Raw genomic sequence first — 16,522 nt, 5'->3', positions numbered from 1 at the left:
AGTATCTCCATTATATGTCGTGGTGAATGTCACTAGCTAAGCCTGTCTTCTAGTACATTTTTCAACGGTGTGATGGTATTTATTTACCCTATGTTATTAGAAACTGAATAGTCACTAGCCTTCAATTTTCACATCAATTGCAGGGAAATAAAAAAGATTCCATTTCTACACAATCTGGAATTGATATTGACTTAGCATCTCGGAACTGTCAGAAATTTCTTTTATGAAAAGGTTTGCTTTACAGAGACTATAAAGCAAGTGTCATCCTTGACACTTGCCTTCTATATTCACGCCACAGGTCTGAGGAAAAGAAACGTTAAAGAACGTCAGGAAAGGTCTTAGAAAGGCGCAGCCGTCATGCTCTGTGCCTCCTCTGGCGTCCTTTGCAGTCAGCTTCTGCGCTCTAGATGTCAGGGGGTCTCTATTTAAAAGTGCTAACAAGGAAGAGAAGAATACTTGAAAATATGATATCAGCTATCCCAGAACTTTGCTATCAGGTCAGTCTGACACTTATTTTCCAGTGTTAGAAAAAAGGTGGTGGGGGAGTGATCTCTGTTTTGATTCAAATCAAAAGATGCATACATTAAGCCCTTGGGATTTACAAATTTAAAACATAGTCCAAGGAAACCTCCCAGGATGGGCATTTATCAAACAGAGCTATTCTTTGTCCAGGTAACAAATAAGAAGACAAATGAAATTATGCAAAATTTACTTAGTTTTTTCTTCATTACAAAGCACTGCCCTTTGGTTTCATTTAGAGAGGCATAGACTTCTACATGCTTATTTTAGCTGCATTCCTGATATCCGCAGCAGATTGCATAGGATGCCATTCAATTTTACCAATGTGAAACTGGCCACATTAACCTACATGGAAATTAAATCCAAGTCATAAATAACTCCAGGTCCTGATACTTCTGACATGGGCAAATGAGCAGATTCATGGGTATCTCCTTTGAATACAGGTGAGGTGAGGATTTTCCCAGCAATGGAGTGGGATGAGGGTGGGACTGCAAACCACAGCCTAGTCCAAACAGAGTTCAATCCTTCTCACACACACTCAGCCCAATTCCATAAGACCCTTTATTAAATGGTTTTCTTTTTCACATTTACTTTTAATTAGGATGCTAACATTCTCAGGAAACAGAGCTAACTAGAAAGTCTTTGAAATCCCAAGGGGCCACAAATAATGGAGGGATTGTGAATTACGGCTTCTTACAAGGCAGGGAAGTTCTCCCATAGTAAGGGTAGTCTGAGCTCCACCTACAGTAACTAGCCTTTGGATGTGAAATTGGAACACTTGGTCAGGCAGACTCTTTCCAGAAACATCCATAAAAGAGGGTGCACTTCATGACTTGCAGTCTCAGCAGACCTTGGGATTACTATTTGCCAAAGTAGCTCTACTTTTATGCACTGGGAGAAGTTGCTGGTTCAGCCATCCCACAGCACAGAAATTTATTTTCTCAACCCCTTGTTTTTTTTGTCTAATTTTTTTATAATGCATAGAGGGAATAAATTTGGCCAAAAAAGATGCCTTTAGACTGGACCATTTGGTCACTGATCTGTGTCTGTTGCCTTTCAACCTGTATGGGTGACCTCTGCAACCCACATAATTCATTGCCTCTGTCGGGTTCATACTCTGCCTGTCTGTGTTCCCAAGCCACCATGTTACACAGGAAACCAAACCAGTGGTGATACTTTGAATAATCTTGGAAGCACTGGTTCTGACATCCAAATGGTGTATGCTGATGATTTCTGAATACGCCAGCAGCCAGGACTATGGTTTTCCACTAAGATATGGTTTTAAGGGGCGGACTTAAAATATATAGGAAAAAACTTGTCTCTGCCTTTTGAAGCAGTCATTTAAACCCCCAAGCTTGAAATCATGATAAAAAAGTTCCAAATTGATTAATATGGAAATTACCAAACCATCAAAACTGCTGATGTCGTAAACAAAATTCGTCAACAAAATTCATTGAAAGTAAATTTATTGTTTGTTTTAAAAAAACAACTGTGTAACACGTGCTGCTCATGACATTTTTGAATCTGGTTTGTTGTTCATCTCTTCTCAGGCTTCAGTTTGGCAAGGCTAAACGAGAAACACGGTACAGACACAGTTAGTAAGCACGAGTAAGGAAGCAAAAATAATACGTGTTTGCTATTCTCTCAAACCTGAGATGTGCCACCCAAACAGTAGTGAAGTTTTAATACCTGAGCATGCTCCTTATATTCTGAAAATGATTACATCTTTAAAAGGAAAAGCTAGAGGTATATCTGATTTCAACCAAATGAGGTTTCAGACCAAGTTATCTATTTCCTCTTACAGAGCTTAATAAAACAATGTGGCAGGGGCCAGGGGAATTATTTTGAATGTGTAACTGGAAGATTCTGTTTTAATGGTAATATTTCAACATTACTCTTGCTTTAGCTTTCCCCAGCAATCAGTTCTCAACTACTACATACAGACTATAGCAAGAAATAAACCTATAATATAGACAGGTCACTTCTAAGAACCTTCAGTTTCAGGGTACATGCAATTCTCTGACATTCAAATGATAATAGTTTCAATTTTATACCAAAGCAGTATCAAATTGCACTTACTCCAAAGCTTTAAAAAAAGAAAGAGCTTATAATTTTTAAAGTCTTAATATCTGAGAAGGTAGGATTTTATTATCATGTAGGTAATTTCTATTTGGCGATGGAAACTAAGATCAAAACACATGCTTAAAAATGCTCTAGCTTTCCTTTAAAAATGTACATTTAAATCATTATACCTATCTCCCTCATTCTAAAATAAATATTGAGTTACATCTTCACAGACAACCTCATAAAATAGCAGAATTCCCAGAAATATTTTATAGTATGAAATTTGAATAGCCACACATCTGAGCCTCAAATATACATAAAGACTCAAAATTCCAGACCTTCCCCTGCTCTAGGGTTCACATGCAGACTGATTGCATTTACAAGTTATGTTTACCCATTTGTAAGCACACTCAGGTTTCTTAGATACAAAGCCAGTTTAATTAAGGCAATAGGAGTTCCTTGTGTGCCAAAGAAGATGCAATATGTACAAGGAGAAATTAATACAAACATGCGCCCCTTCGCATTTGTTATTTGATTCCTTATATATTTAAATTAGCGATTTAAAACTTGCATTAAGGCAGCTTTTGCCCTTCATATACTCCATAATTTATACAGAGAAGGATTCATAGGAGTCACAACATTCTTTCCTAGAGCTATTTATCAATAATTAAGTTATTTTTGTGACTACCATTCAGTGTGTGAAATAGAAAACCATGCCATCTGTATATGCCAATGACTAAAAATACCACCTCAATGGGCCATTAACTTCCTTTAGTAAGTTTTTAAAATATCGTCTTTCTGTTTGGTCCTCATTGTATTTAACAAAAAATGTCAGATAAGCTGCAGAAGTAGAAACAGGGTGAGTGTGTGTGTGTGTGTGTGTGTAGGTGTGCATGCATGCATCTGTGTGTACATGCACATGATGAGAGAATCAGGATGGACAGTGGAGGAGTGAGCCTGGTTTTGAAGGAAAACACGACTTTGTCAGGCCGACTAAAGAGAAAAAGCTTATACGCTGACACATTTATCTAGAAAGCTAGACTCCCAATATCTAAAGCACCTATCACTTTTCTTTTTGTTATGTGAACCATGGAAGGAAAACAACAATCACAGACACACCACCGCTTAGTCCCTGCCCAGCCCATCACAGCAGCACCTCTTATGAACTATAGAAAGAAACGTTCATGCATATACACCTTTTGATTGAGCTATTTCAAAGCACCACTGCTAAGAAAATCACATCCTATTCTCCCGAAAAGAACAAAGAGAAAGGAAGAAACTAATTTTAAAATTTTACTATCTTCGACTGTGTTGTTTTAAAAAGAACAAAACATAAAAAGAATCAACTAGAGGGGTTGTCTTAAATAATCAGATCCAGTAGGTAAGAAAGACTGCTTAAAAATATTTTAAAAAATCTAACAACACTTAAATAATAATGACATATAATAATGCTAGGAAGCCAGAACTGCAAGCCAACAAAAAAAGAAAGAAAAAAACTTCTTTTATATTTAATAGATAATGCTCACTCATTTTCAAGGAGCATAGTTTGGCAAACCTCAGTCCTACAGGGCTGAGGCTTGTGATCAGAAAGAATGCAGCCACAAGCAAGGGTTCTAGACAAGACACTGGAACTCTGCTCAGTTCTTCCATTCCCCACCATGTGGCAGCATGCTGTTCTCCTGAGAGATAAACTCTGTTTCCTAGAATTCATAGACTTCCCTGGTATAAATCCTTTCTCCATGGCTGACTTTAAGCTACCAGTATGTCGTCACTGGACACAGTGCTGGGAAGAGCAGGACAGTAATCATCAGTGTGATTAGGAAGTGATGAATTTTGAGTATTAATTATTTCTGATTTTTATATGATCTACTTAATTTTTAATAAAGGTTAGGCTTAACAATGATTTGCAAAATTTATAAAAAACTGCTCTCATAAATAAATGTGGGCTGACTTTAGCAAACTACTGATTCCAGGTATCCAGAGAAGTTTAGATATTTATGATTTTCTTACCAGCCATTGTTAAATACTTGAAAAATATCAGTCTCATTAAAAAAAAAGAAAGAAAAAAAATAAAATAAATTTCAGCCCCTAACCCAGAATATATAATTTGATTTTCAAGAGTAATTAGGTTTTTTTTCTTTTTAATTTTTTTAAACATTTATTTTTTTAGTTGTAGGTGGACACAATACCTTTATTTTATTTTTATGCCTCATGCATGCTAGGCGAACACTCTACCTCTGAGCCCCAACCCCATCCCAAGAGTAAACAGGTTTTTGAAGTAATAAATGGGTCAATTTTTTTTTTTTTTTTTTTTTTTTTTACTACAAGGCTGGCTTTCTTTACAGATTATAGGTAAAGTTTATGGATTTAGACCTACAGAAAATATCATATAATGTTCTGCTGGCCATTTAAGAAAAAGAGGGTCAGGAAGTATTCATGGTCCCTTTAAAACAATATACATTTTGCCCACAGCCTTCTCTTCTGGTCCCAAATTGTAAGTCTACCATTGAAGTTGCAAATTGCAGACAAAGATGATTTATAATTAATGTAATCCCAAAAGACTGGAATTTTGTTTACCCATTACCTCATAACAAGTCCAGATAAATGTTGGTTGATGAATGAAAACTAACAAGCCATTAGTTTTCAATATGCCTTCAGGAGAGCCCTGGAAATGCGACTATGCTGCATTCTTACAGGAGGTTTCCTTCCACCTATTATTCTCTAATTTAAAGAAGACAGTAGCACAAATTCCTTAAATTTTAATTAATGGACAGTAGCCTTATGTCTGTGCATTGTGTAGGTGCTAGTTTCTGAGCTGTCAGGTTGCATATATGGAAAGAAAAGCCCCCTGGCTAACATAGGAGTTGAAACAAAGTGGCAGTAAGAGCTATTTCATTCTGTAAATATTTTGGGACATGGAATATAATGAAGAAAGATGATTTGACTGAAAATGGATTTGGAAGGAGCAGTATAGAAACAAGAAAAAGTCTAATGAAAAATGATGAGGATCCTACTGCTCTCAATCTTTGGAGAGAGAAATGAATCCTATTTTAAACTAAAGATAATACTGTGAACAGGCTAGATTTTTGTGTTAATATGAATCTATCGTTTCCTTCTTCCATGCACTTGACTTAAATACATCTACAGAACACAACTGCTGTGTTGCGTAACCTTCCAGCTGAGTCCTGATTCCTCAACTTTCCAGATCTGACATGTCTGTAACACCCTGAGTTATTGAGGTCAACCCAAGGATCGTAAATCAGAGAATTCCATGAAAATAAAAACTCTTGTTCACATTTTGCAATTAAAAACAAGTTAAAAAGAAGGGATTCATAATGTAGGATATCTACTTTTTGAAAAGTCAAGAGGCTGTGCTGTATGTTTTCAATTTTAAACCATCATCTTGATATGTTTAGGGCTTTAATTTATGGAACAATCAAGCAATCTTTATATTTAACATTAAATGCCTGTATATTATAAATCACCTTAGATGAACATTTATGGGGGAGTTCCAGTGAAACTTCTGAACAACTTGTCACTTTTATTGTATAGCAATGATTTGTAAAAAATGATATGCTAAGTAATCCTAGAGTATAATTTAGGGACACAAAAACAACTGTCAAGAAACAGGCAGAAACTACATTTAATGAAATCTTTACAGACTAAAGTAATAAGTATTAAATTAATCAACACGGCTTAATTGAAGCTCTATCTGTAACGTTTTTTTATTAGACTTGTTATTAATGAACCTTTAAATGCTACCACTAACTTGAGCTCTGTGTTAAATTTAAATAATGAACCATTGTTCCCACACACACAAAAAAGAACAAACACTGCTTTAATAGCCCTTTGTTTCAATGGGCCTCTTCCTCTTGTACAGAGTGAAGACACAGAGGACTCCCTCCATCTTCTCCAGGGTTATTTACATGGTTGGCAAGATATCAATGTTGAAGGCTGCTGAAATAACTAAAGCAAAATCCTTAAAAAAACAGAAATGCAGTAGCTAAGACTGGAAATGATAAAAGAATTTTGGTTGACTTCAAAGATACTGTTTTCAAATCTGTGCTTCTTGTGTTTTTTTACTTAAACCTCACAGTCATATACAGTCATGGGACACCTAACATTTTGGTAGACCACGGACCACACATATAGCAGCATAAACCACATAGCAGAGCATGCAGTAGGCTATACCACATAAGTTCCAACATGTTTGCACAATGATGAAACCCCCTAAGATGCATTTCTCAGAGGGCATCCTTATTAAGTGGCCCATGACTATATATGTGAGGATGCTCTGGTTGATGGTGGTGAAGACTTACCTGAACATGTCTCCCAAACCCTTCAGCATCCCCTTCTTGGCTTTCATTTTATCCTTTTCCTTTTCTCTATCTTTTTTCTTCTCTTTTCCAGTTTTGTCCTTTTTCCTATCAGTCTTGTCCCCTTTCTCTTGGTTCCCATTCATCTGTCTCTCCAGAGAGTGCGAAGGCTGATCACTGGCTGTGGAAACCGATTCTCTCCCTGACCGTGAACTTTCTTCTGTGTCTTCTTCCACTGGACAGAAAAATAAAATAAAGTGAAGATAAGGGATATGGTGAATCACAGCCACAAAAATAAGTAGGCCAAAATGTTCGAGAACTTTACTTTCCCACATTTTCTACAGCAAAATGGTTCGGCCCTCAACTTGGATTGCAACACTGTTTAATGTTGAGTAGAATTATAAGGATATATGGATTAGTCCCATGCACACATCTGCTATGTATAGAGGATGCACCAATAGCAAGATAGACGCCACTCCCTGGATAGATAGTGGATGGTTCTGTATGCACAGTAACATCCTGGTTGCTACACAGCATGTAGCAGGGGAGCACTTCAACCCTCCTTACTCAGCACAGACCTCTCAGGGTCTTTGCACTAGAGTGGCAAGATGAAAAGAAAGAAAACAAGCAAGTTTCCTTCCCCAAGTGTTTCCTTTCTTCTCAGCTAAGGCAGGGTAGACACATCCTGGTCCTTCATTAATCTGGTAAAGCACACCATTGTCAGCACAGGATTTCTTTCCTCAGGCTTCCCAACAGTTCCAGTTATGATTTCTGGACACCAAGGAGTGGATTTTTTGGTTTATAACAACAACAGATCCTCAAGGCCTCTGTAACCTATCTTTACATTGTTATTGCTAACATCATTGGTAAATGTACTACAGGTTCTAATTCTCAATAATTTTGCATGGTTATCTGCATAAGGGCAGCTAAAAAGAAGGGGATGAAGCCATGAAAATCAATAAATCAATATCCCTCACTTCTTCATATTTTGCAGATAAAAGCCATAGTGATAACAATGTTCTTCTCTTTAGACCATACTTTAAACATATGAAACAAGGGCAGTTCAAACTTTTTACATTTGAAAAAAGTAGCAAATAACTGAAGTAGGTTCCTACCTACTGAAAGAACTTTAAGAATTTCTCTACCAATATGATTTGGGAAATGATGTTGCCCAAATCATATTGTTATATTGTGTGTACGTATGAATACGTACGAATGAATACCACCATTATACATGTATAATTATAATGAACCGATACAAGTATGAAATATGTGAAAAGCATAGATGCACATTCTCAGCAATCTTTTCTGAGATTGGCTGCCCAAGATTATTTTCTAAATACATTAAGAATTATGGTATCTCCATTACATCTTGAATTCCAAGGTCATTTCTTTGCAGCATCAACAAATAAAGCACAACTCACTTTCTAAATAACGCAGAATCAAATAGGACAGTGAGGACTTCATCTCAAACTTTTGCAAGGATCTAACCTTAATATCTCATCAAGTGAAATTTGGTCTTGCCTCTCAACCAGCCAAGGAGCACTTGAATTACCAAAACAAAGTATTAAGGGAATCGAACTAGCTAATATAGAACCAATATCTTTGTTTTCTGCTATTAAACCCTCACAAATCTAAGATTATCAGATGATAACACAGTCATGGCCAAGTAGTATAGTTTTGCTTTTTAAAAAGATGTGAGCTACTTTAGAATAACATAAAAAACAAAGGTATACTATTCTTTTGCTTGACACATTTGGTTAAAAACATGAGCCAACATATTTTCTCTCCCAGCAGGTCATGCCCTGTGTACAGCCAAAGAGTAAAAACATCACTGTGTCTAAATCTGGAAGGTTCTTTGGAGGTCATTTAAACCAACCTCTTCCATTTGGCAGCAGCACCTTCACAGTCTGGGACTGCTGTATCTACTATGATATCACCATACATTTGTACAGTGGAAGACCTTCATGCATTTCTTTGATCAACTCTGTGTGTGCCTGCTCAATTCCATGCTTCATACAGCATGTATTTGGGTGATCTATCATCCAGTCACTACACAGTCTGCCCAAAAGAGAATTCCAGGAGTCAGCACTGCATTTCAAAAACCTGTTGCCAATCCCGTGTGGACATTTAATGCTGTGACTTGTGGCTCTATTGACGAACTTATTCAGGAAGCTAGATCAAATGTGCACAAGGCTCTGGGCCAGCTATCTAACCCATATTGATGACTTTGGTCTTCCCTTATACTGGGGTATCTAATATGAGTCACCCTCCTCCAAAGGCCACGATGGCTATTGGAAAATTTGCTTTACTTTTCTATCAATTAATATATAAAAAGTAATTGTGCAAGTTTGCCAGAGGACGGCAGTTACCACTTTCAGATGGACACAGTGAAAATCCATATCCTTATAAGTGAGACTGAATTAAGGCAGTAATTATTTCTGGTATACACAGAATAGGTAAAGAAAATCTTGGCCAACTGGCCCAAGGGCTTGCCAATTATGTGTAGTCTTTTCAAAGGAGAGTTCCCCCAAGAAAATTCAAATATACTTTAAGCAGGGTTGCAGCATCCTGCCTAGTACCCTCGAACATGGCTGTGTTCTATTTGCCTACTGTCCACTACTTCAATCCTATTTGGGTGTGACCTCCAAATTCAAAATAATTGACCAAATCACTATAAAGCTGAAAAACTGAGGCCCATTACTATACTCAAGTAAGCTAAATGTATGCCAGTCAATGTTCTATAACTCCTACAGAGAAACCACCTTTTGTTTATACTCCCAGAGCTCTTTGTACACTTTTTTTTTTTATTATTGCACTTCTCATCTATGTCTGTTTCCCATTCTCCAGGCTCTAGAAATGAGATCTAATAGGCGGAGAGCAGCTGCAAATAAATGCCCATGGAAATAAAAAATGACTAGTAAAATCTGGACACTGCCCTTTCCCAACTAAAGTTTTGTCAGATTTCTGAGTATCACCATTCCTCTATCTTCAGGTAAATGCCCCCTCTCCCATAATCAAGCCTAACAAGCCTACCCCAACCCAACTACAGCAACACCAGGAACATCCATTGTATGCAGTGAAATTCCAATTGGTTTCTGGTATATTTTATGCTATTATTGTTAGTACTATACATATCATCTAATGGATTTTACAATCCTCTACAATGTCTGAAACTATAAACAAAAAAACGAGCTCAATAAATGTAAATGACTTAGTCTTCCACAGCAACCATTATCATAAATCATGAATGGAAGTATCAGTAGCGATTCTGTTAGTTTTCTGCCTAATAGTTTTGGCAGGAGTTCAAGGGGCATATGTCTGCTCTTGGCTCCATAACAGAATAAATGCAGTGCCTTCACAACTCACTATATGCTAAAGTCATGTTTGTTGCCAATTCTTTTCATATTCACAATAATTTTCTGGTATATGTAATGAACTTATTTTCTAAATTGGGTGAAATAGAAAAAGTATTAAATCATTTATTAACTCTGTGTTTTGTAACCACATTTTAAATGAAAACTCCTACCTCACTTTCCTGCCTGAAGCAAGTGGACTGTTTAAAATGATACTTGCACATTTGAGGATTCTTTATGCTTGTTCTAATTTAGATAATACATTATCACGGAAACTCTACTGGTGGGGGGGTGTACTGATCTAACTAATTCCTTTGAATGCCAACTAATTAAAAATATTTAGCAATATGGAGTTTCATATGTACAAACATAAGATGTTCTTTTACACTATCACATTATATATGCTTCAAACTCAGAAATTATTTGATAGAGAAAAATAAGAATCATTTATATAAAACTGCTCTGGTTTTTGAAAAGCTCAAATAAATTGGTTACATGTGTTTAATAAATACATATATTTTTAAAGTCACTAATAAGCTAGTCAGATTCTAAGTTTCAAAACCAATCTTTATACATTTAATACTATCTTTATAATGAGGGCCATAAAATATTCTTATTCCCTTAGTTGGAAAAAAATATTCATGTAAACAATTTTTCAACTAAGAAAAGTACCAGTAATATATCAGCAGTAAATGACTTGATCTATTGTGTTCATACATTAAATTACAATGCAAGAAGTAATCATAAACTTACATTTGGATAATTTACTATTTTAAATGCTATATAAATTTTGATGTTTTCCACTTTAATTTTGTTCATCTTTACAGATTATTTGCTTTCCTTTTGCAGACACCATGAACAAAGAAAGATGATTATCTCCTTCCAAACAAATAGAAATGTCTATTTTTGACAACATTTCTGCCTGTTTTAACCTGCTCTGTGCACTGAACTCTCAGCTACTTTCCCATGTGATTACCTATAAAGACAGATATTTTCAAGTTTCTTTTTTTAAAGAAGGTAAAGTGTGAAGCTGCTTATTTCTCTTTCATTCTGTGCAGTCATTCTGCAATTAAGACATACCTAATTATCATGTTTTCAACAGATGCAAATCTAGCTCAATTAAAATTCTAGTCCATGTTACAAATTAAGCTACTCAATTCTGAAAGGTATCATGTTAGGACTGGGCCTCCAAGAAATTTGGAAAAGATTGGGCACTTAGGTATTAAAATGATTTTGCAAAAAATGGTATTGGATTTCAAGTGAAGTTCTACAGTTTCTTCCATCAATAGAATATATTTATCTAGTCATTCCAAATATTTTACTGTCAAAAAGTTGACTACAAGCCATAGGGACATTAGTGATTTCCCCCCATTGAGAAGTGATGCTACTGTTGATACTGTAATGATCTCTGTTGCTTATCCAAATGCATTTCTCCCTTTCTTCTTCCCAATGGAACTCTGATTGTGTTCAGGATTGTGATCTAGCTCCAAGGGGTAAATTCATTAAATTTAAACTAACCAATGGATTTCATCCTCCTATGAACTGTTAGTACAAGGGTATTAGAACAAGATTGATCCCAGCAAACTAAATGAACATATTCTATTCTAGGAGCCACAACTTTACTTCCTCAATTGGACAAGAAAGTAAAAAGTCCTTGAGTGCTGAAATTACCAGGCACATAGGTCAAATTAGGGATAGCAGAACAGAAGGGGCACAAAAATATTGGGTCTTTGATGACACTGCTGGAATATGAAATTAATAAACCCTGATATGCCCAACTCTAAAACTCAGAAGACAATGCATTTCCTTACAGTTTAAGTTCATCTGAGTTAGCTCTGCTACTCAGTGCAGCTGAAAGCATCCTAATATGTACGTTGTCTAAATCAAACTTTAAAGCAATTGTGCAGTATTGACAGTTATTTATCATGAGCGTAAGGTTTAGAAATTAATGTCATTTTAGGCAGTTCTGATAACTTTTCTAGATGGAAGTGAAATGCTCAATAGGCATAAACAAAAGAAATACAAAATTAAAATGATAATCTAACATTATCTTTTCCATACTACTCAACAGGTACTCTCCTCTGAGGGCAAGGCATAAGGAAGTATCAGTAAATATTTGTTGAGTAAATGACTATATGAACAAAGAGCTGAAAATATGAAAAGCTATCTTTTTTTGCTCTCTATTTATAAAGAATTACCCTACAAATGTTAAAACTGTAATGATAGAAACAGATTCTTTAGTAATTTACAATTTACATTGGAACACTAAAAAACAAGTGTGAAGACTCTACACAGGATGACTCATCATCCTCATAGGGTACCATTTTAAAATAAAACTCAAAGTGGGTTAAATTAATAAGACATCAACAATGGAAGATTTCAGTGAACTCAGCAAATCTCCTGTCCATCACCAACTTCTATCGATTAATGATAGGTAAATAAAAATGTAATAAAAATTGATAAGAGTGCACTGCAAAGTCCTACTTAGTAATTGAGCATGTTGGGTACATAAATATTATTTCTGTTTCTTATTTTAGTTGATTATTTTGACTTTGGAAAAGGAAGAAAGAAGTAGGAAATGAACAGCTAGTGATACAGATGGTGTCGAATAACAGGATCTGCTGTTCTGGACTCTGACTTTTAACACAGAATGTTGAGCTCTTGGCAAGGGAAACAGGTTTTTCTGAACACCAAATGTAATAATGATAATAATAATAATAAGAAGAAGCAACTAGCATGAAACATGAAAACTTGAGAACCTTTTATACTAATACCATAGGATGGGAATAATAATTAATATGATTAAGAACCAAGTGTATGACCATGAATGGAGAAGGAGAAGAAAAAGTCAGTTGATATTTAATCGGGTCCTACAGAAGGGGTTTCAAAATAGGAGAAAAATTCAAATTCATGACCCCTAAGATGGTCTACTCTATTTTAGACTTGTTACATTTTAAAAACCCAGTGCCTCACATATACAAGGCAAGTGCTCTGTCACTGAGCCACAATCCCAGCTCTAGAATTGAATTTTAAAATAATCTCTCAATACATATGGGTAGAGGGACAAAAACCCTAGGATTATTCTTCCAAAGAGTTATTATTACTAAGTCACTTTTGTTCACTTTCACTCTGCATTCTAAACTTCTCTCTAATCCAGTCTCCCATATAAACTAGGTAGAAAGCTCCTAAAGGTAATGGTAGGATGTAACCTGTATTATTATTCCCTTCTTCCAACACAATGCTGCAGAACAGGAACAAGGAGGTCACACCCTCAGTTTTATGAACGCTTGCATATTTGCTTTTGGTTCCCAAATGATTTTTACATTTAAATGATGGTACACCATGGATGTGTTCTGCTCAGTGGGTTAATGTATAATGGTACTGAAGGCTTTCCTTTCAACAGTTGAGACCAAATGGAATGTTCATAATAATCAAAATGGTAACACTCATAACTCTATTGCAATTGCCATTTAAAATTTTATTCTATGCAAGGTGTGGGTTTAATGTTAACAAGACACAAAACATTATTTATTGTGTTAAAGAGATTCCAGTCCACTGATAAGAAACAAACAATATAAACACATACAGATATAATACAAAAGTGAATAGCTATCAATATTCTTACTTGTTTTTTTCCTTTTTGAGAAATCAGAACTCCTGTCTCCCCAAATCCCCAGTATTTTTTAATTACCATGAAATATAATTCATATTGAAGCATCTCCAGACATTTCTTTATGTTAAAATACTTTAGCTGGGGCATAGCTCAGTGGTAGAGAACTGGCTGAGCATGCAAAAGGCCCTGGGTTTGATCCCAAGACACCCCCCCCCCCCCGCAAAAAAAAATCTCTATTTAAATAGTCTCAGATGCCACTTTAAATAATCCAGGGCTTTAGAAAGTCAAGTGGAAACTAGATTGTTCAGGAAAAAGTGTAAAATGCACAGTGTTAAGTGATAGTGTAAACAGTGTTAAATGCACACAGCGGTGCTGAGGCCATGTACATGGGACTATGAGAAGATCTACTTATGGACAGTGTGTGATGTGAGCAAAAGGAGCCACCCTGCTGGAGGGATGGTGAGAATAAGTGTGCAATTACAGAGCTTCCTGAGCAAATACAGAGACAGGAAGACCAGTCAGGAAATCCTAACAATAACTTCAGATATTAAATAATGAGGGTTCAGGCTAGATTGAAAAGAAGGATGATTATAAAATAAAATAAATTTTAAAAAAAGAAGGAGTAAAATTAGATTTCATGAGAAAAAAATTAAGAATGCTTGGTAATGGAGTGGTTACACAGTGAGATGATAGTTTCGATTTTCTGAGCCTGGAAGTGATAATAAAAGAAATCACATCAGCATCATCCACCTTTATGTATACGATGCTAAGTGTGTAAATGCAGTTTCTTCTTTTTCTCTTCCACTGCCAAGTGTCATTACTTACCTAGATTATTCCATTACTATTATATAAGTGATCTTCTTGCCACCAACATTGCTACTTGCTTTCCCTTCCCCCAATAATCCATCCTCAAATCCATGGTCACTAAAATCATATTCTTTTACTTTAAATTCTTCAAAAGCTTTTAAAGGTCTTCAGGATAAAATGTAAACAATTTATATTAGGCTATGATCCACTGTCTACATACATCTTAAATCTCATTCCTCACTATGATCTCACAGGTACCATATATACCATCCCAAGAGAACATGGAACTATAGAAATCTAGAGATGGTCCCCATTCCACATGTTCCATATAGCCCCTCTTCACCCAGTTGAAGACTCTCAAACATTAGTGCTGGACTGAAGCAATATCTCTCTGGGAAACCTTCTCCACATCTGCATCTACTTCCTTCTCTACCTGATTTCCACACTGGCTGGGCAGGTGGCCCACCCTTTGATGCCATAACAACCTGTACACTACTATTACACTCAACCACACAGCTTATCAAGAGTTGGTTACCACTGGGTTGGATTGCTCCTGGACCCTCAGGAACTTATAGCCAAAATATCAGACTATAGGTGCCCTGTCTCATTAATACATGCTTAAATACTTAAGTAATATTAATTAGTACAATGGGATATCCCATTTGGAAGATTGCTCAGATATTCTAGAAAATCACAGGAATTCAAACCAAAAAAAGATGCATTCTAACTGTGATTTTGGTCAAATATTTAAATATTTTCCTCTAAATAAAAAAGGTTATAAATGAGGATTCTATTATTCACACACCTTAGATATGATTTTTCACTGCATTAAGTTACTTTTAATCTGGAAAAAAAATTAAGGAAGAGCTTTCACTACTTCATACACACATGCAGACTGCACTCAGAAACTTCCTAAAAATGAAATCAAAGCTCTTTTTCTTAAATGGAAGGTAATGTTTGAAACTACAAGTTAGCATAAAATGATAGTATATATTATTCTTTTTTTTTTTTTTTTTGGTACTGGGGATTGAACACAGTAGTAGTCGACCACTGAGCCATATCCCAGCCCTATTTTCTATTTTATTTAAAGACAGATTCTCAATGAGTTCCTTAGTGCCTCCCTATTGCTGAGGCTGGCTTTGAACTTGCGATTCTCCTGTCATAGTCTCCAGAGCTGCTGGGATTACAGGCATGTGCCGCTGTACCCAGCCCTATATTACTTTTTTTTTTTTTTTTTAAGCATTTCAGAACATTCAACTAACTGCTAAATGGATTAACTGAAGGGAGTAATTCATAAGGTGCTTTGACTTTGGAACGTAAATCCTGAATTCTTTCATAGTAATTTTAATCTAAATGGATTCTGCTTTTGATAAAATTAGACTTAGTTTGTATTGTTTTTTTTCAAATATTTGATGACAAAAGGGGCAGCATACTGAGAAGTAAAAAAAAAAAAATCTTAAGTTATCAAATGCAATGTGCTATTATGTAGCTAATAAAACAACAAAATTCCCCTAGTAGTTCTCATATTACCTGACTTAATAATGTAAATTTAGTTTCTTCCAATCTCATATTGTAAGACTAAATTATGCATGTTTTAGAGAAAGGCTTTTCTACCTCCGAAGAGAACTACATGAAAACAAGGCAAGCTACTTGAAAGCAGTATGTCCATCTTTGCAAGACAAAGTTTTTCACATTTAAAGTTCTGAATATGACATATCTTAAAATCAATATTTAGTTCTGTTATGTTTAATCAATTCAAATCCAAAAAGCTGTTACTAAATTAATAATAGGGATTATAGTTTCTGGCAATTTTTAATTATGAATAAAGAGATTATATTTTTTTAAAA

General features: G+C 35.5%; 1 protein-coding gene across 17 annotated transcripts in view; it reads right to left on the bottom strand.

Annotated features, from left to right (window-relative positions):
* Pard3 (par-3 family cell polarity regulator) overlaps positions 1-16,522 on the bottom strand; it is a 666,792-nt gene that overhangs the window by 199,310 nt on the left and 450,960 nt on the right. For 13 of the 17 annotated variants that reach the window (XM_076832338.1, XM_076832348.1, XM_076832341.1 and 10 more), the window contains one exon: positions 6,903-7,134. In XM_076832338.1, coding sequence (XP_076688453.1) covers positions 6,903-7,134 — 232 coding nt within the window. Of the gene's footprint in view, positions 1-1,968; positions 2,087-6,902; positions 7,135-16,522 lie in introns of those variants that run through there. The other 4 variants (XM_076832352.1, XM_076832354.1, XM_076832355.1 and 1 more) reach the window with 1 other exon arrangement.

The sequence above is a fragment of the Callospermophilus lateralis genome, chromosome 13 (genome assembly GCF_048772815.1).
Source record: "Callospermophilus lateralis isolate mCalLat2 chromosome 13, mCalLat2.hap1, whole genome shotgun sequence".
Classification (NCBI taxonomy): Eukaryota; Metazoa; Chordata; class Mammalia; order Rodentia; family Sciuridae; genus Callospermophilus; species Callospermophilus lateralis.
This window is presented reverse-complemented; position numbering and strand designations above follow the sequence as displayed.